This window comes from Phascolarctos cinereus, unplaced genomic scaffold, assembly GCF_003287225.1.
Source record: "Phascolarctos cinereus isolate Bilbo 61053 unplaced genomic scaffold, phaCin_HiC Scaffold_8;HRSCAF=390, whole genome shotgun sequence".
NCBI classification, from domain to species: domain Eukaryota; kingdom Metazoa; phylum Chordata; class Mammalia; order Diprotodontia; family Phascolarctidae; genus Phascolarctos; species Phascolarctos cinereus.
Window position 1 is genome coordinate 154,401 of NW_027556291.1, and position 19,969 is coordinate 174,369.

Below are 19,969 nucleotides of genomic sequence, written 5' to 3' on the forward strand. Positions count from 1 at the left end.
CCCAAGACAGAACTGGAGCCTTTAGAGGAAAGGTAGATGGAAAGGGAAGCAGTGGGTGTGGGAGTTACAAAGCTGCAGGTCAAGGGGCAAAGTTCCTAGAAACTGGAACCACTGTCAAAGAGAATATGCTGTGGCCTGCAGAGCTTGGGACTTCCTCTTCCTCCGAGGTCTTCCAAAGCTGGAAGACTAGTTTTCAAACAAGTCAGAAAGCATTTCTTAGGCACCAATTGTGTGCTAAGTGCTGGGGATACAAAGAAAAACCTCTTGCAACTCACTTCCAATTCAGTTCATTTCCATCCCACAAGCACTGATTAGTGAGTGTGAGTGACCAGGACTAGAAGCCCTACCCACAAACAGCTTTCACTCTGCAAACTTTCACACTTACTTTATTGTGACTGAGAACACAGACTGTCCATATGAGGAAGGGGAGCCCCATTACCTAGTTAAGTCTACCAGGCAGCTTTGAGGGTCAGGATTCAGAGACTAATAATGTGGAGAAGGGAGGAATGTGGGAAGGCTGGCAGGTCCATCAGCCTGGAAAAGCAGGTGAAAGGAATATCATGCAGGCCTTTAAATGCCGGGCTGAACACTTTGCAGTTTATCCTAGAAGGAAGAGGGAGTCACTGAATGTATCTGAGTACAGGTGACATAGCCAAATCTTGGGAAGAGCACTTCGGCAACTGTGTGGAGGATGCAGTGGACAAAGAAGAAATGAGTTTTGGGGTTACTTTAGTCGAGGTGAGAGTTGATGAGGGAAGGTGGAGGCCATGGGAGTGAAGAGAAGGTGGGTGGGGTGAGGGAAAGGAGATATCCGCTTGTCGAGAATGGCTCCGGAGGGCCCTTCTGTCACATCACTGCTCTTTCTAGCTGACCCTGATTCTGAGCAGATGAAGGTGGGGGGGTGGGGGGAACGACAGCAGGGGTGAACAAAGGCTGGGAACACTTTCCACACTTCATATCTCCATTCCCTTCTTCCTCCCCCAGCTCCTGTGAAGCAGAGCAAAGTCAATGTCTATCCCTCCAATCTTGGGAAGCCATTATTGTCCCCATTTTACAGATAAGGAAATGGAGACCCAGTGAGGTCAGGTGACTTGCTGAAGATCACATGACACTGGTAAATGTCAAAGCCAGGCACCCAATGCTCTCAAATAGAGAACTCCACACGGACTGGGGCCCCTTTGGGTGCTCTGGGCCAGTTTCATAGCTGTGCAGAGAATGGCATGGGGTGAAGCAAGAGGCTCAGAAGATGCTCTTCCTTGACAGATCCTGGAGCACACCTGGAAGGTGTGGCCCAGGCCACTGGGGAAGGGCTAGGCTCTCACTTCTTTTTCCTCTGGATAACAATCCAGCCGTCTTCAGCAGCTTCATGCCCAACAGAAGCCAGTTTAATGGCAGCTGATGGACCAGCCTGGGCACCAGAGGGCAGGGCAGGGGTCTCCCTGATGTCAATGACCTGGAAGGAAACGAGAGGCTTATGACAAGGTCCATCAATAGGCTAGCACCTGCCCATGTACACTGGTCATGTGACAGAGGACTGCTCCCTTCTAGTGATTCACAGGAGAACAAATGATATTGCAAGGAGGAGAAAGCCTAGAACACAGAACTTGGGAGGCTTTGGAGCTACAGATGCTATCTCCAGCAGTCCTGAGGATAGAAGGGGACAGAAACCAATTTGGGGAAGTGAGAAGCTTTAAATTTCTGGACCATGGCTTAAAAACAGCTATGGTAGGCAGTAGGCTCCCAACCAGGCTGCTCTAAATAGACTAGGCTGGAGTACCGCAAATCAAATTAGAAAACAACTTTCAACTCAAAAAGGGAGTGAAACTGCCTGCCCATACAGCTCTATGAAGATGACTAGAGGAAGAAGAGCAAGAGAAAACCATGTGTTCACAGAAGATAAAATCCAGGAAGGAACCGGCAATAGAAGCCATGTCCCCAGTTGTCAAGAAAGAAAGGCACAAAGCTGGAGTCATGAGCAAGAAGGGTAGGCCTGGGGGGTCCTAACACAAGGAGGCCAATCTGACCTCATGTCCATCACTGAATGGAACTGGTGGAATGGAACCCAGGACTGCTGTATCTATCATCCATCCATCCATCCAGTGAGAAGGGAAAGAAAATAAAGGGGGGGGGGGAGAATAAGGAAGAGAAAGGGGGAGAGAGAACATGAGTGAGCTCTGGATAGGAACAGGACAGCCTGGGGGTGGGAAAAGTACAATGTTTATGAAGACCGTCTCAAGTTAAGAAATCCTGCAAGAAGAAAACATTTGGATGCAGAGCACCAGAGCATTGTGGGAGCAGAATGTGGCCTCCCTGCTAAGGAGGAGAAAAGGCCTCCGAGGCTCAGCCCAGGGCAATACCTACCATCAGCTAAACATCTTCAAAACAAAGCAGCAACAGTTTGGTGACTTGTTTTGGTAATCACTTCCAAAGAAAGAGGAAATAATGAGGGAAACTACTTATTATGGATTTGATTTTAACCCAAAGGATAAACTGGTTGAAGTAAAAATGATGGAAACCAAGTGAGCCTTCCATTCTTAAGAGTTTGCTGGGCAGTCCAACAGGCACCAACTTCCGAGAGAACAGGATTTGGGAGGGGTTGGGTGGAATTGCTTCTTAGAGATGGGATTTTCAAGAATGAACCTGATGACACAGAGAAACAGCTCTAATGAGGACAAATGTCTAAAGAGACTGATGTGGAGGCCCAAGGAACTCATCAAATGACATAAAAAATAAAGAGGACAACATCAAGGGCAAGAATGATGCAGGACGAATGCAAAAGCGCAATGTTCTAAGTGTCTTTAAAAAGCTCAGAATGAGTCTGACACGGTAAGAGTCAGATAGGAGAGAAAATTAAAGGGATGGGGGGGTTGATGAGGAGAAGGCAAAACCACAATTCAGGCATCTGATGGCGCCACAATAAGGGAATAAGCATTTATTAAGGGCCTACTGTGTGCCAAGCACTGTGCTAAGCAACTTTTATAACTACCTTGTTTGATTCTCACAACAACCCAGTGAGGTAAATGCTATTATTATCTCCATTTTTTACATTTGAGGAATCTGAGTTAGGCCCAGCTAGTGTCTAAGGCTGGATTTGAACTTGGGTCTTCCCAATGCTCTCTCTAATAACTGATGACAGAAGATGGCAGGACTTACTCAACTCATATTTTGTTTATTTCTTCAGCTAAATAAAATGCTGTTGGGCTGGAAAGCACAGAACCCAAATGGCTAACAGGGAGTGGCTGCCCAAGACAAACAGAGCTCATACTAATGAGGCTCATTCCCATGGCTAAGATCAGATCTGTGCTGAGCCAGTAAGGAGGGCAATGAGCTGCTGACTACAAGCGAATCCGGAGCAGTGGCAGAAGCACCAGGAGACTGGCAGAAGGCACAACTTTCTAAAGAGACTAAAAAAGTCTGCAAACAAATCAATGAGTTTGAGCTGAATTCCTGGCAAAATTGTAGAACTTCTTCAAAGAGTTATTATCATTACTGATAATCTAGAGGAAGAAGTGGTGATCAGAAAGGGCCAAGTGACAGAGGTAGAACCTCAATGGCAGAGCTCCATGCCCCCCCCCAACTCTTCCACAAAGATCTAGAAAATGCACCAAACTGAGTCCAGACTGGGTAAACCAAGAAGCAAACAAATCATAGCAAGTCTTTTTTTTTTTTCAGTCCAGAACGGCCTACTATGGAGAAAGATGTCCACAGACACTGGGGTGGGAGGGAGCGGCTAGCCAGAAGTGTGCCTCACAGAGCTTTCCAGGGCAGGAACTCAAAGAGGATCAAGGCTGTACCCTAGACCCAAATAGAGGGGGGCCTGACCTGAAGAATGCGGCAACAGGTGCCAACTGAACTCCAGGTCATAAATGCAGGATGGCATGAGAAGGATAAGAGTGGTCCTGGGCCCCTTAATGCATCCTAGGAAAGGAGCCAACTACAGAAGTGAGCTGCAGCTGTGTGGGCGATGACCCCCAGTACCACAGTCTGAAGCCTGCAGGGGAATAACCAGGACAGGAATACCAGACTAAAGGTGAGCCTGCAGTTCTGTCACTCAGAACCCATAGAGCTTTCCAGCTGGCTGAGTGCTTGAGTCCAGCAGCAGTCTACTAGAACTCCAATGTGGATCAAGCACACAGGTGTGTTGCTCAGACCCACCAAACCCAGGTCAAGAACTTGTACAACTCAAGAGCAAGGGAGCAGTGAACAAATTTTGTCCTGAATCAAACCCCTGCCAAGAGTACTAAAAGCTTACATGTTCTGGGCTTGCATCGTCCCTGAGAGCCTGATATAACACAGTATCCAGTATCTCAAGAAAGCAGCAATGGAAACTTAAGAGCACACAAAGGTCAGTCCAAGCTTTCTTCTAGATGTTTAACATAAATAACAGGTTATGATGGAGCTACCCTCATTGCTTTTCTGCCAAGGTTACTAAACTGGTAGATCATGGGAACTGAGTTTCCTGAGATTTTCTGAAAGCATTCAACCAAATACTATTGTTGCAGAAGAGATGGAGAAATGTTCGCTAGATGACAGGACGGCTAGGTGAATTTAGAACCGGCTCAATGAATGGATTCAAAGAGCAATCATCAATACCGAATTAATAAGCAGGGAATGTGGAATGAGCTTTGGGCAAGAGTCAGGAAGGGCAGAGTTCATATGCCACCTCAGATACTTATGTTACAGCCTCTCAACCTATAACACTGGGATAGTAACAGCACCTACCTCACTGAGTGATTGTGAGGTAACATCCACGAAGTGCTCTGCACACCTTAAACCATTATATAAATGCTAGTTATTGTTAGTTCTAGTCAACCTGGTAGGGGGAGATTCTTAAGAATGTCTCGGGAATTTACCCTTGTCCTGGTGCTGGCCTAATGTATTTCTCCACAATCTGTCTACATGAGAGGCATCCAGCTTACCCAGAACCAGATTAAATGTAATTGAAAAAATGTTTAACAAGTAAAAAATACAATGTAATGCAGCTAATGTTAATTTGCAGTTTTCTCAATCTGTGGCAGGGATCCATTTTTAGTTGACCTTGCACCACTGGTCTATGAGCTGGAAGGATCCTTAGAAATCATCTGGACAAATCCCTTATTTCACAGAAAAGAAAAGTGAGTGCCAAGGAATTGTACGCTTATCAAAACTGCAGATGACCAATTTAGGAGGGAGTCAGGATCCAAAAGATCTGGGCAAACTAAAATGATAGGCCCAAGTGAGTAAGAAATGTTATGAATTTTACGATCAGGTTGAGGAGAGGTCTCCCCCTGCTTCTGGCCTAGTCAGTCCCCTCCTACTCACCTCCATTTCCTCAGTTCCCCCATCTATGTTTTCCTCCTGGTCTGGATCATTGTCATTGGTCTGCTCGAATGTCCGGACCTCCATGGCTTTGACCTCCATCTGCTTCTGGCCCATATGAGTGATGAACTCTCTCAGCAAGGGTTCCTCACCACTCTGGCAGTATCTGAACACCGTCTGGAGCTGTTGGCTTACCTGGTAGAACCCCCCCCCACCACCACCATAGGTATACTTTCGAGTCCCCATTTATGGTCACAGGCCAGGGGAAAGATGAAAGGAAGAAGATATGACACTTCTGAGTTAGGAAGGTAGCCTTCCTAATCAGCCTGTGAAGTAACATGGAAGCTGCCCAATATGAAGGAAACTGGTTTTGAATTCCAGCTCCCAAGTCGGGTTAGTTCTGAATGTTTGGGGGGGGGGGCAGATGGAGATCAGGGAATATGTTGGAAGGGGTAGTCTGGGCTTGAGGGCAGAGAGGCATCAAAGGTCGAACAGAGAGGATTTTACTCAGGAAGCTTTGTTAAGGATGGAGCGAAAATACGGGGAGACCCTGGAGGCAGGAAAAATTCTCATGTCGCTGTTCCAACAGAGCCAGAAGAGGATCTAGAGTGGGGCCTTGAGAATGAAGAGGCAAGGCCTTAGTTACCCTAAAACAGTGGGGAGGCTAGGGCTGGGGAGGGCCTGACATGAGGAGGGCTGGCCTTTAGGGAGAATCTGGTGACTTGGGGCAGGAGGGGCTGACCTGGCGCAGGCTTCCATCTTCTACCAGGGTATCAAATTCGGTGCTCATAATGTCAGCCAGGAAGTCTTCCACCTCATCCTGCTCCAAGTCAGCTGGGAAAGGATCGATCCCAGGCAAGGGCACCAATTAGGGCCTGCCGAGGCGCTCTGGAATCCCATCCCCTACTGGTGCTTCACTCACCGTTCTGGACAAAATAATCCCAGACAGCTCCCCCGAGCCACAGGGCCTTTTCTCGGCTGTGGACTCCCCCGAAGCTGTTCTCCACGGCGATCTGGGAGAGGAGACACTGGCAAGCCCAGCAAGGGAATGGGGGCCGCCCGCTCCCCTTGCCCCCCCACACCCCCCCGCCTCCTCCTGTCGCTCCCCTCCCCGCCCACTTCCGGGTCCCGCTCGCTCACTCCCTGCTCCCGGCTCCGAGCCGCCTCAGTTTCTCAGTCTGGGGCAGAAGAAAGCTCGAAGCTCCCTCCCCTCTCTGGCGCACTCACCTGGAGCGCCGGCCAGGCCTCCAGCACCGTCCGAACGCCGGCGCCAAACAATGCCCATACCCGCTCCGTGGAGGCCGCCATCTCCGACCCCACCGCTGCCAGTCACAAGAAATCTGCACCCGTACAGTGCGCACGCGCAGGGCTGGTCGCGAGCGGGCGGCCAATCCCAGCCGCCCCCCCGACGTAGTCCACGCCCCGGCGCCTGCGCGCGCATGCGGGACTGGTCCTTCTCTGCGGTTAAGCTCCTCCCCCAAGCCCTCCTGATCTGATCCGAGCCCGCCAGTCCCGAGCCGAGCCGAACCGAGCCGAACCGACCCGACCCGACCCGACCCGACCCAACTCCCCTCCAGTCCTTTTTTTCTGGGGATCTTCCTGGCGTTCTCTAGCTTGCATGCAGTCAGTCAATAAAAGCACTGATTAAGCGCCTACTGCGTGCCGGGTTAAACTCCGGGGATAGAAAAAAGGGCAGGAGCCAGGCCCTGCCCTAGCTCCCCAGTCTCACCGGGGAGACAAAGCGCTGAGAGCGCCGGCCTGAGAAAGGGGAGCAAAGCGGCAGGGGCGAGGAATCGGGAAGGGCCCCCTGCAAAGCATTTTGGGCACAGGCCAAAGAGTCACGAGCTGACAGAGGAGAGGCGGGCCGCTCTCCCCGCCGCTGTCTGTGTGCAGCTCTGTGGCGTCTCCGCTTCTGGCTTTCCTAGCATGTTGGGCTCTGTTTCTGGGCATCTTTCCGCTCTCTTCCCATCTGCCCTTTAATCTGCTGTGTCCCTGCGGGTCCCTTTCTCTGTGCGTCTCGGTCCCTCTCTTTGGCTCTCTGTCTCCATGTGTCTCTCCCTTTCCTTTTCCCTGTCTCTGTCTCTTGTCAGTCTCCTCCTTCCACGGTCTTACCATTGACCTTCTGCCCTTTGTGTCGAAACTCCTAGAAAAAGGCCGCCTACAATAGATGGCTCCATGTTTCTCTTCTGCTTACAATCCGGCTGTCATTCCACCCAAACTGCTCTCTCTAGAGTTACCAAGGATCTCTTAGTTGCCAAATCCCGTGGCCTTTTCTCAGTCCTCAGCAGCCTTGGACGCTGTCGTTGGGCGCTTTCTGCTCCCTGCTCCCTGATCCTCTCTTCTCTCTAGGTTTCCAGGACACCCTTCTCCGTCCTGGCTTCCCTCCTCCCTCTCTGACTGCCCCTTTGCTGGTTCCTCCTCCAGATCTCGCCCTCTAACCGTAGGGGTTCCCTGGGCTCTGTCCTGAGCCTTCAGCTCTCCCCTCCTCTCTCCTGCCTCACTTGATGAGCTCAGCAACTCCCATGAATTGAACGACCTTTTTCTATGCTGATGGTTGATTCTCAGAGCTACCTATTCTGCCCCCAACCTCTCTGCTGACCTCCAATCTCCCATCTCCAACTGCCTTTCAGACATCTTAAACTGGATGTCCAGTAGGCAGCTTGAATACAAGCAAAATGGAACTCCTCTTTGCCCTAATCTGCTCATCCCACCTTCCCTATTACTGTGGAGGGCAACACCATCCTCTCAATCTTCCAGGCTGACAACCCAGGTCTCAGCCTGTGTTCCATTCTCCCTCACCACTATATCCAACCTGTTGCTGAGGCCTGTCAATTTTACCTTTGAAGTATCTCTCCACTCTGACCCTGCCCCCACCCTGGTCTCCTCCCCCATGGCCTCACACCTGGACTACTGTAATAACTGACTCCAGAGTCTGCCTGCCTCAGATTCCTCCCCTGCAGTCCATCTTGCATTCAGGTGTCAAAGCGATCTTCCTAAAGTGCAGGTGCCCCCTCTGCTACAAAATAAACTTCAGTGGCTCCTTTTGGCCTCCAGGATCAAATACAAAATCTCAGTTTGGCTTTCCAGCCTTTCATATACCCTGTCCCCTCCTCCCTTTCTAGTCTTCTTACACTCGACTCCCTGGCATGCACCTGCACATCTTCCAGTGACACTCGCCTCCTGGCTGTTCCTCAAAGCAGACATTCCATCTTTCAGCTCTGGGCATTTTCTCTACCTGTCCCCATACCTGGAACGCTCTCTCTCTCCTCACCTCTAGCCACTGTCTTCCCTGGATTCCATGAAGTCCCAGCTAAATCTCATTTTCTTCAGGAAGTCTTCTCTCTCTTAATTCTTTTCTATTTATCCTGTAGCTTGTTAGTACAGTTTGTATATAGCTTTGTTGTCTCCCCCATTAGACTGGCAGCTCTTAGAGAGCAGAGACTAGTTTTGCCTCTTTTGGTATCCCTAGTGCTTAGCACAGTGCCTGGCACATAGTAGGTACTTCATAAATATTTACTGAGCAATTGACTGATTTCATCTCTCTGTGCCACCCCCCCCCAGTCCATTTCTGACTATCTCCTTCCTTCCCTAACTAGGTCTTTGTATTTGTCCCTTTCCATCATTCCCTCAAGGTGTGCTTCTGTCTGTCCCTTTAAATTAGAGTCTACTGTAGTTCCTCCCCCCCCCCACCCCAGTAATTGCCTGCTGGCCTATCTCATAGATAGCAGACACCCCCAATAAAAAATCCTGAACAGAAAGCCCAGAAGGTCAACCTGACCACTGTATCTTCTGCATGCTTTAGAGTATGGAGACGGACTCAGGGGAATTCAAAGAGCTAACTCAGCAATTTAGGCCAAGAACAACAATGCCTGGCACCTTTGTCCTTTGTTTTGCCACGAGGCCTGGCCTGCATAAGCTGATGGTCAAGCCATCTTGAGAATGAAAGCATTCACTCTCTTGGACACCTGCACCCATACCAAACAGAACCTGCATCCTAGCCAGGCCTAATGGCTTCCCCACGACTTGTCTTACATCCCACAGCTAGCTGACAAGCCCTCCCCCTTCCCCACAGAGAGGATGTCAGATCCCAAAGCACGGTAGGGGAGACAAGGGTAATGCCTAGCTTGGCTACTAATCCCTGCCTTGGAGTCTCTACCCCTGAGATGTGAGCAAAAACTGACCAGCACCTGCCTGGCAGAGAGGGGCTGATACTTTTCTCAAAGGGGCATGGTGGGGCACCATCTAGGAGGCTGCACACTACTTCCCCACTGGAAATAGATTTGGAGATTGCCCAAATCTGAGGCGGCTTTAGCCACCTTCAAAGAATTCCCTGAGATTTATTATCTCAATTGAATAACATAGGTGTTATTTCTGGGCTCCTGATCTTTTCTTCTCTCCAAGGTGGCCACAGATTTACCCTTAAATCACTCATTTGGAGAATTGTTTGCTGCCAAATGTAGGAATTCAAATGGGCTGGAGAACTTGATGGATTCTTCTATTTATTTGGCCTCACTGAGAGACTCTCTCTTGTGTCTTCCAGTGGTCCACCCCTATCTGGGAATTTGTCTCTCTGAGTTTTATTTCTCTCCCTATCATACTCCATGTAGAGTCATTTGTGTCTCTCTCTGTCTCTGTCCTATCTATGTGTATCCTTATCTTGGCCTTCCTTCCCTCTAGAGGTTCGACTCAGTCCTTTCGGTCCATTTCTGTCTCTGCCCCAGTCGATCTTTCCTTTTCTCTATCCTTCCTTCTCTTTCTCCTCCCTCTCCCCCTTATGTTTTCTCCCCCAACCCCCTCTCTGTTCTATGTGTGTGTGTGTGTGTGTGTGTGTGTGTGTGTGTGTGTGTGTGTGTGTGTATGCCTATAGGTGGGTGGGTATGGGTCCCTCTTTCCACATCTCTCCCCTTTTCTGTTTCTCTCTCCATTAAGTGTCATTAAATAAACATTGACAACCCCCCCCATATATAAGGAGAAGGGAAGGGAAGAAGCCTCTATATAATGTCTACTATGTGTGAGGCACTGCTAACTGCTTTGTACAAATAGGATCTCATTTGACAGATGCATACAGGGCATAGAAATACATCCATACAAGGCCCTGGACCTCTCCGAGCCTCAATTTCTTCTTTAGAAGCAGTCCTTTCTGACTTTCTTCAATGCTAACCAGTTTTCCCTGCAAAGTAAGTGGGTCAGACTAGGGGACTGAGGTCACTTTTCAGCTCTGGAACTTTACCCACTATCTCTATTTTACTCTGGGATGTGGACCTGAGCTACTCTCTACCCATCTGGGACCTCAGTTTTCCTTCTTTCTGTCAAATGAAGGTTCAATTTCATGATCTTCAAGATTCCTTCTAGCTTGAAAGTCTGGTGAATTTGCTTTGTTCTAGGAAAGGTAAATGGATCACATCCACTGGAGTGTCACAGGGTCAGATCTAAGGGCAATGACTTTGGCTGCTGCTTGGAGGATGGACTGGAGGCAGAGAGGCCAGTGAGGTGAGGTGATGAAGGATTGAACCAGGGTGGTGGTAGCTGTGTAAGTCAAGAGAAGGGATTGGATGGGAGAGATGTCTTGGGGTAGGCAAGATTTGGCAACCGATTGAATATGTGGGCTCAGGGAGAGGGAGGAGTCAAGGGCAATGAATGCCCAGGTTATGAACCCAGAAACTGGGAGGTTGGGGCGAGATAAGGGTTTATGAGGAAAGACGAGTTCAGTTTTAGATGTGTTAAATTAGAGATGTCTCTGGGACATCCAGTCTGAAATATCCAATAGGCAATTGGTGATGGGGGATTGAATGAGGGAAGATCATGGCCAGCAGTAGGGTTAGAAAAACATGTTTAGAAACAGAAGTACATTCTCAATACTGCTGTTAAATTACCCTACTCTCTTACTCCCCACACCCCCTTCAGGGTTCCAGAGAAGCTCTGGAAACTTCTCAAAAGGGAAACAAAGAAAAAGTGTAAGCCTCCCAGTCTTGCCTAAGGACCTTCTTTTAGAATTGGAGGTCAGAGTTGTAGGGGGAAGGAGCTCCAAAGGATCTGGCCCAACCCCACCCCTCCATTGCAGAGTAGGGGAGGGGGTCAGGAAATACTGCTCCGTCACAAAGCCTCACACACAGCAGGGAGTCGATGTTTGCTTCATGACATTTAATGGAGCAAGGGACAGAAAAAGGGAATGACAGAGCCCGAGAGATTTTTTTTGGGGGGGAGCCTCATTCTGGGGCACAAAGTTTCTCTTTGTGTCCGTGTTGATTGAAAGGAAATTCTGGCTGCCTTACTGTACAATGCCTCCCTGCATCTCCAAAGGCATTTTCCTGGAGGGGAATGGCAGATTGGACTACAGAGTCTAGAAGATCTCTCTGAGGACATTCCAGAACGGGGAGTCCTTCCATGGCCTGATGGGTGCACCTTCAAGCTGTGGGCTCCTTGGACAGACTCTAAATGAGGCCTCAAGTTGGGGGGAAATGGGCACCATTCATATGTCAAGGCCCTACACTTATTCACATGAGCACGGATCTAGGTTTGGGACAGGCTTAAAAAACAAAAACAAAAAAAAAACCTGGGGCCCAGAAAAGGGAACTCTCTGTCTAAGATCACACATTTAGTGAGGACTGGAGCTAGGATTTGAATCCAGATGAGGAAAAATGCTACTGCCACTACTACCACCACCACTATTACTACTGCTACTACTACTACTACTGCTACTACTACTACTACTACTACTACTACTACTACTACTACTACTACTACTACTACTACTACTACTACTAGCAGCAGCAGCAGCAACAGCAGCTCCCTTGTCCTTAGCACTGTCAGAATTGAAGTGGGGAATGTATTGCCATTCTGTCCATCAGGGGACCTAGCTAACTGAAGCCCAGCAAGAGGAACTGACTTGCTCCAAGTCCTGTTGCTAGTTAAGAGGCTGAACTGGAATTTGAACTCAGGCCTCTTCCACAGCAGGAAGCTACTGCTTTAAAGAAATACCTGCTCTCTCTCTAGGGACAATGCAGTCTAGTAGGAAAGATAAGCCAGCATTCATTTAGCTGACTAATTCAATTAGTCAGAGGCCAAAGAAGAATAATTAGTAACCCTAATGATTCTAATGGGGGGGGGAGCTGACTTGTATATGGAGGTCCCCATGAGGACACCCCTTTCACTAATGTAGATTAGCAACTTCTCAGTCACCTGCCTATGGTTTTAGAGGGTTGTGGAGGGACTCTGAGGGGTTAAGTGACTTGCCCAAAATGTGCCCAGAGGCTGGATTTGAGTGCAGGTCTTTCTAACTCCCAGGTCAGTTCCCTATCCAGCTTACAGTTTGACCATAATCCAAGGTGTAGGACAGGTCGGGGAGGAAGCAAAGTCTGGTGACAGAAAAGCATCCAGGTCCTGGAGGTGTTATTTGAACCACAAGCAACTACCGGCAGGCAGTCAGAGACATAGAAAAGTCAGGGTTAGATCTCCACCCTGGAGGGACCGTGGATGCCAAGCAGAAACAAAGGTTCTGCTTAGTCCAAAGGACAGTAGGGAGCCATGGAGGGCTCCTGACTTGAGTTGTGATGGTTTACTTGTGGGAAGCGACTCTAATTAAGAAGAGGGATGTTGTGGGGCTCGAGTAAAAAACTTGGGAAGGCAGGTTTGCCTGGAGGAGGAGATGAAGCTAGCTGCGTGGGACTGCGAGGAGAGGCCAAGCAGCACCTTGAAATAACCCAGAGTGTGCTGCCAAAAGGCTGCACCCCAGTTGGGGGTGGGGGAAGGGAAGCTCCCCCGTTGCCTAGGTAACAGAGGTAGGCCCAGGCGCCGCGAAGGGAAGGCCTTTCTTTGCCTTCTTTCCCTGATTCCTCCCCCCGCCCCCCGCAATCGCCCATTGTTCTCGCAGGCTGCTGGCGTCAGCGGCGTCTCCCGCGTTCCAAGCCGCCTCACTCCAATCAGGTGAAAGGAGTTGGACGCCGGGGCGGCGCTCGCGCGGGGCCACACCACTAGCACCTGGCGGTAGCCGGGGAGGCAGAGGCAGCGGCGGCGGCGCAGGCGGCGCCTTCACGTCACCGGCAGGCGCAGCGGGAGCGGCGGCGGCGGCACGCGCCCAGCACGTGCCGGGGTGGAACGCTCCGCCCCGCCCTGGGCGTGGCCTAGGTAACTTCGAAGGCTCCGCTGCCCCGCCCCTTTCCCGTCGCCCCGCCTACTCCCCCCGCCAGTCCCTCTCAGGTCTCAGGCCGGCCACGCGACGACGACTTCGATGTCCTCGAGCCACGGTGTACTGTAGGTAGGGTGGGCTTGAGTCCCCCAGGAGGCTGGCTGGTGCGGGAGAGGAAACGAGGGGAAAGAGGTCGAGAGGAGGGATGGAGGGAGAAGAGAAAGGGGGGAAGGAGGGATGGCTGGGGAAGAGTAGGGGAAAGAGGTGGAGGGGCTCGAGAGGAAGGACGGAGGGAGAAGAGGAGAGAAGGGGAAAGAGGTTGGAGGGACGCGAGGAGCGATGGAGGGAGAAGAGGAAGGAGGAAAGGAGGGATGGATGGGGGAGAGGAGGGACGGGAAGAGAGGAAGGATGAGAAGAGGCGGCATGGGAAGGGGAGAGGAGGGGTGGAGAGAGAAGAGGAAGGGGGAGGGATGGATGGAGGAGAGGAGTGAGGAGAGTGGGGAAAGAGGTGGAGGGGTGCTAGAGGAGGGATGGAGGGAGAAGAGGAAGGGGGAAAGGAGGGATGGATTGGGGAGAGGAGGGATGGGAAGAAGAGAGGAAGGATGAGAAGAGATGGCATGGGAAGGAGAGAGACGGGGTGGAAGGAGGAGAGGATGGATAGAGGGGAAAGTGGAGTATGGAGGCAAAGGAAAAAGTGGAGAGGAAAAGGAGGGGGAAGGACGAGAGTAGATAATGGGCAGGGGGAAAGGGAGAAGCGGGCAAAGGAAGGAGGGAGAAGAGGGGGCGGGGTGTGGGGAGATCCGCTGAGGATCCTACGTCTCCCGCCAGGCTAACTCTGGAGGGATCAATTTCCCAGAAATGCCCCCAAGCCCGTCAGGGGGCAGCGTGTCAGTCCCTCCTTATCGCGCACCTGGGGCGGCGGGCGGGGGGGGGGGGGAGGAGAACGTGCGTGCGGGTCCTAAGCTGCAGCCGGGGTGGGGGGGAAGGGGGGATGGGCGCGAGCGGGTGCGCATGCGCACCGAACGCCTGGTTTCTGTTGCGTCGGCGCTGTTTCCCCGGAGTCGACGTTCGCGCGCGCCTGATAAACCCTGGCTCAAACCCCCAGACCCAGCAGACGGGGTCGATCCTGGCGCTCGGGCCCCCTGGGTCTCCCCGGAGGGCGTTCGTTCGCTCGGTGCGTCTCCCCCCCCCACCTTGTCTCCCCTCCTCCCTCCTTCTTTCCTTGGGCGCAGGCGCACCGAGCGGCCCGAGGGCGGAGCCCTCGCTCGCCCCTCCCTCCCGGCTCCCGGGGCCCCCCCCCCACCCGCCGACTACCGAGCTCCAGCCTCGCGGCCTCCCCCTGGCGGCCGGCCGTTCGGCCGGGGAGCGCGCAGCCGGCGACGGAGCGAGCGGCCGGGCGGGTGGGCTGCTGGTGGCCGGGCTAACGGACGAGCGGGGTCTGGGGAGCCCCGCGGCGCGGCCTGGAACTAGTCGGAGCGGAGCGGAGCGGGCCAGCCTGTGCGAACCTCCCCCCGCCGCCGGATCCGCCTTCGACGCCCCCCCTCCCCCCCGCCGGTGCCGAGCCGAGGGCGGCGCGGAGGAGGAGGCGGGGGCCGGGGGGCCCAGGCCGCGTTCCCCCCTCCCGGCCGGGCCGTGTCGGCCCCCCCACCCTGAGGCCGCAGGTGAGGGACCGCGCGGGGCGGGGGGCGGGGAGAAGAAGTCGGGGACCTCTTCATCCCCCCATCCTCTCATCCCCACCATCCTCTGAGCTGGCTGCGAATTGGGGGGGGTGACCAGTGGAGGCTGAGGGGAGAGAGCCTCCGGGCGGGTGGAGGATGCTCGCGGGGGGGGGGGGCGGCATCTGGGGGAACCCGGGGATCCCCCGGCACGTGGCTTGAGCGAGCGGGAAGGGGGGGGACGACAAAGCGCTCGGCCAGGATGTGGAGGGGAGAAGGGAGACCCTCACCCCTCCCCTCGAGCACTGAGACCTGGGAGTTAGGGCCATCGTGCCGGGGGATTCTTTGTGTCTGGGCCAGTCGGTCCCCTCCTGCTCCCTCCTCTCCCCTTCCCCATCCCCTCCATCTTCCTCCCCTTCCCCCTCCTCCTCCCTGCTAAAATTAGCCGCTTCTCCCGAGTCTGCTCTTCACTCTTGGGAGCCAGCGCCACTGTATACAGCAGGCTACTTATGTGATCTTCTTTCCGCCCGGGGCATCTATCTGCTCGTGGGACTGACCTCCTTTTCCATTGGGTTTGTGGACAGCTTGCTTTTTTTCAGGGAGCACTTTTGCAAAGCCCCCAGCCTTCTCTGTCCCCCTCCTTGTCCCCCTCCCCTCCTCTGCCTGGAGCCTTTCTCTTCATTGTACTCCATTAGAGAAGGTGACCGGGCCTGCTGTGTCCTTCGTGGGCTCAGGCCTTGGAATTCTTGCTTCTAAGGTACATGTTGGATCGGGGGGCCACATGAATGGTAGAAAGATCTCTTTTGATTTGGGACTTTTGATTGCTTAGCTACTGCCAGAGGTAGGGATCGAAAATATGGGAGGCCAGGTGGTCAACCCTCTGCTGATCCTGGCTCTGCTTGATTACCAAGCTGAACTTGCCCAACAAGGTAGTCTGGAGGAAAACCTGGAACTCTCCACACTCAACAAAAGCACAGGTTTGGAGAGTTGGGAGGGAGCGACTTCAGCAGCCAGCAGGACCTCCCTGCTGTGTCTGAAAGGCTGGGGAGGCCCGTGGGGGTCTGGGATTTTGCGTCCCTGAATTGATTGGGCAGCTCTGCAGTGAGGGCAAGTTGACTTGCCCAGCTCTCACAGTGTTGTATGCCAGAGAAGGACCTTGGGCTCCCCAGCCCACCATACAGCTTCTCCCTACAACTCAGACTTCCCCACCAAGGAAGGACTTGCAGAGCCATTATTATTACTCAGATGAATGTGTTGGTCGACTTAGGTGAATATGACCTTCCTTCCATTTATATAGCACACATTTTCCTACCCCCTTAGCACCTTGGGCAGAGGAATGGATAACTGTGGGTACCCTGTTACATAACTGAAGTCAGTCAAGTGTTGGAGCCATATTCCCACAGACCAGTCCCTCCAGTTTGTCCCAGAAGCTGCTTCCAAAGCTGCTGTTGTTGTTGAGGAGGAGGAATTTCTGACTCTTTGTGACCCCATTTAGGGTTTTCTCAGCAGAGGCACTAGATGAGTTTGCCATTTCCTTCTCCAGCTCATTTTGCAACTGAGGCAAACGAGGTTAAAGGACTTGCCCAGGGTCACACAGCTAGTAAGTGCATGAGGGCAGATTCAAACTCAGGGAAAGGAGTCTTCCTGGCTCCAGGCCTGGCACTCTATCCACTGCACCACCCAGCTGCCTCCAAACCCTTATGGCAGAGTTAACCCTCAGAGGTCTTACACCAGCTGAAATTGATTACTGGGTCAGTGTCATATAAGTTAATCAAAAGAAGCATGCAGCAAGGGCTTGGTTTGTTCAAAAAGTCACTTTGGTTGTTGCTTTTAGCAAAAGTAAGGGAAGCTAGCGCGGACTCTTCCTTGGGCTGATGAGAAAGGAGCCTGAATTGGCCCTTGGCAGAAAGCCAGGCTGAATGTGAAGATGGCCACTTCCCATCTGAGTTGATGGCCCTACTAGGATCGTTTGATGAATGGAGTCTGATGCTGCCTTGAGTTGTTTTGGTGGTGAGTGCATTAGGAAACTTGAACACTGCAAATGTGAGGCAGAGAGAACTAAACTTTCTGTAAAATGGAAAAGAAAATTCAAAACTTTCCTCCCACCACCATGGCTGCTGTTAAGCGCTTTCTTAGGAGCCTTTGTCACTTGTGTGGGTGCTGTTCTCTGTAGGGCAGAAGGAAATGCCCAAGAAACTTTCTTACTGACTGGCCTTTTGTCCAAGGTGGGATTGGGAGGGGGACCATGGATGCAAAGTACTTTTTCTAAAAGCCAACTCCTTTATCTGTCTGAAGTGTTGGGGGGGAGTAATGAAAAGTTCTCTTGGAATTTCCATAAATTTTGGAGAAGGCTGATTTTGCTTTGGTTTTCAGAGTAATCACACAAGTTGGAATGTTTGTTTGAAATTGGGAAGTAGAGATTGGATCTGTGACTATCTTGTGGCTATTTCAGAAATGAATCTTGGCTATAGCTCCCAAAGCCCTTAACTGAGAGAGAGACAGAGAGAGAGAGAGAGAGAGAGAGAGAGAGAGAGAGAGAGAGAGAGAGAGAGAGTGTGTGTGTGTGTGTGTGTGTGCGCGCGCGTGGGCATGCCTCAGAGATCTGAGTTAAAGGCCTTAACCAAATATTTGGGACGACACCTTTCAGTGCCGTGTGGCGAGCCTACTGGTAGCTTTGTGCCTCATTGGCCATATATGATTTCAGCTTTGGAATAGTAGAAACTTCATTTCTTCTGTCACTTGGAAGAAATTTTGACTCATGGCAGACTTTTCATTGATGTAGGGAGCCTCTGTGATATACCCTGAGTTTAGAGGGACCTGTAAGCAAACATCTAGGCCAAACCCCTCTTATTCTACTGAAGGAAGTGGAAGCCTAGGTTAGATTGGGATTTAACTGAGGCCATCCAGGTTAATAAGGAGCCGAGCCAGGACTTGAACTCAGTTCCTTTAGATGACTCATCTGGCATTTGTTTCACTGGGCTGCATTGGTCCTCCTGCACTTGCCTCGGAATCATTCGGGCTGTGTTTTATCTTCTTATCCAGAGTCTTCCCAGGCTGTACTCTAAACAGTTAGGCAGGAAATGATCATCTTGACCTCAACACTTTCCAGGCAGACACCTCTCTAGCAATAGATGCTGCCATTCTTGCCCAAGGAGAACCAGCCCAGCCCAGGAACTAGGGTCAGAGATATACAGAAGAAAGTGGCTTGTCAGCTAACAGGCACTTTTGAGGCCAGTTTGGCAGGGTAAACTGCAGACATTAACACATGTTTGCAAAGTTTTTCCCCTGGACCTTGCTTTTCCTCCTAACCACTTTTTGTAAGTAGCATCACCATTCACTTAGTTGCCACTGTTTGACCTCTTGGTATTTATTTTTCAGCAAATTAATGTGGGTGTGGTGTTGACCTGAGCCTTGGAAGAGGGCTGAGGGGGTGCAGCTGGGGCAGCTGTGGGTCTCCCTCCAGTCATGAATTTGCCCTGAGACTTGGGAAGGGCCATGGTATGGACAGACTGTTGTAACTGGCTTAGGTCCTGGCTTGCTCTGTCCTGGCCTGTCTCCTGTACTTCGGCAGTCTTTGTTTAAAATCTCTTTAGACTCATCCTTCCCCTTCCTTGGCTACCCTTTAAAAAAAAACAGTGTGACAACTGTTTTTGATGTCACAGTCAGCCTTCTCTCCCCCCTCCCCAACACCATAAAAGAAGCCACAGCAGCTTCAGCTGACAGTATCCAACTTGAATTCAGAGAGACACCGAGAGTCGACCTTGAGTGGAATTTGTGCGTGAGCGTGTTTCTAGCACTCTGCTCCACTTTATCTGACTTGGTTGATTCCTTACCGTGGTTCTCAGAATTCTTATTCCAGGCCACAGGCTGCTATGTCCTGTCTCGTCCCCAGGCATTAGGGGCAACTGCTTTGTTTGACCACTGAAAGAATATCTTGGGGGCTCTGAGGCTTTGCTTCCTGTCCCTGCATTTTTTGGTGTCTGTAGCCAGTTTTGAGATCTCTGGATCAAATGCTCTGAATTTAGTCTTGCCTTTCTCTCTCTTCCTACTTTCCCTTCCTCATGTTCTCCCTTAACTGTCCATAATGTGGAATTTGCAAGCATTTTTGGCATTTGGAATAGTTGAACTACGTGCTATGTTCCTTGTTTTTGATACAAAGCTGGAGAATTAAAAGTCAACCATTCGGTTTATCAATCTTTATTGTGCGAGGCAATATCATCAGTGATTTCCAGCTGGAAAAGAACATTTAGTCCACCTCCTTCCTTGGACAGAATGAAAAATAGACGATCAGAGAGGGGAGATAGCCTACTGCCTAATCATCATCATCATCATCTCATGTTTAAGGTTTGTAAAGCACTTTACAGGCATCACCTCAATCCTCCCAACAACCCTTCGAGCCCTGGATATTAGGCCTGTTTTACAGATGGGGAAACTGAGTCTCAGAGAGTCGGCTTGCCCAAGATCCCAGAGCTCAAAAGTCAAAGGGGCGAGATGACTCAGACATGTTTCCTAGAGGCCTGTGGGAGGTTTGTGGGGCTTTCTCTTGTGGTGCTGGAAAAAAAAGTTCACGTGAGGGAGCTAGGAGACGGGGCAGACTGGCTGTCCTTCAGTTAAATGAGGGTGATGATTGCCTTAGCCTGCTTGGCTGCAAGGGACCAAAAGAGTCTGTAGCAGTTTGATATGAGGAAAAACTTGTGGAGAGTCTGAGCCATTTGCCCTTTGCTCTTACTCGTTGTCTTCATATAATCTTGAGAATTTGACGCAGAGTTGGAAGAGACATTGAGTCCAACCCTGGTTGCATGGGCTTCCCCTGAGCCAGACTAAGGCAGCCAGTCTAAGCCCATATCGGTCTGCTGCCCTGTGGTCAAGGGGGGCTCCCTGTTGAGGTGCA

General features: G+C 51.3%; 2 protein-coding genes across 8 annotated transcripts in view; one reads left to right on the forward strand and one right to left on the reverse strand.

Annotated features, from left to right (window-relative positions):
* Positions 1 to 369: 369 nt before the first annotated feature.
* Positions 370 to 6,660, reverse strand: TSR2 (TSR2 ribosome maturation factor). 3 transcript variants are annotated; one of them, XM_020980046.2, is made up of 6 exons: positions 6,526 to 6,660; positions 6,221 to 6,326; positions 6,041 to 6,132; positions 5,302 to 5,493; positions 1,323 to 1,453; positions 370 to 603 (listed from the first exon to the last, which is right to left on the reverse strand). In XM_020980046.2, exons 1-6 carry the CDS (start codon positions 6,604 to 6,606, stop codon positions 477 to 479), a joined length of 729 nt encoding a protein of 242 aa, XP_020835705.1. In that variant the 5' UTR covers positions 6,607 to 6,660; the 3' UTR covers positions 370 to 476. The 3 variants fall into 3 exon arrangements, with proteins under 3 accessions (XP_020835705.1, XP_020835706.1, XP_020835707.1); XM_020980047.2 differs by having other exon boundaries at positions 6,221 to 6,311; positions 6,526 to 6,659; XM_020980048.1 differs by lacking the exon at positions 370 to 603 and adding an exon at positions 713 to 987.
* A 6,804-nt stretch (positions 6,661 to 13,464) lies between these two features.
* WNK3 (WNK lysine deficient protein kinase 3) overlaps positions 13,465 to 19,969 on the forward strand; it is a 65,623-nt gene continuing 59,118 nt past the window's right edge. For 3 of the 5 annotated variants that reach the window (XM_020980034.2, XM_078147857.1, XM_078147858.1), the window contains exon 1: positions 14,768 to 15,084. The gene's annotated coding sequence lies outside the window, so the exon portion shown is untranslated. Of the gene's footprint in view, positions 13,553 to 14,464; positions 14,598 to 14,767; positions 15,085 to 19,969 lie in introns of those variants that run through there. The other 2 variants (XM_020980033.2, XM_020980035.2) reach the window with 2 other exon arrangements.

Coding starts and splice junctions, on each gene's coding strand:
- TSR2 (XM_020980046.2), bottom strand. CDS start 6,606: ATGGCGGCCTCCACGGAGCGGGTATGGGCATTGTTTGGCGCCGGCGTT. Junction 6,133..6,220: donor GGATTATTTTGTCCAGAACG/GTGAGTGAAGCA, acceptor ATCCTTTCCCAG/CTGACTTGGAGCAGGATGAG. Junction 1,454..5,301: donor GGGGAACTGAGGAAATGGAG/GTGAGTAGGAGG, acceptor GTTTCCTTCCAG/GTCATTGACATCAGGGAGAC.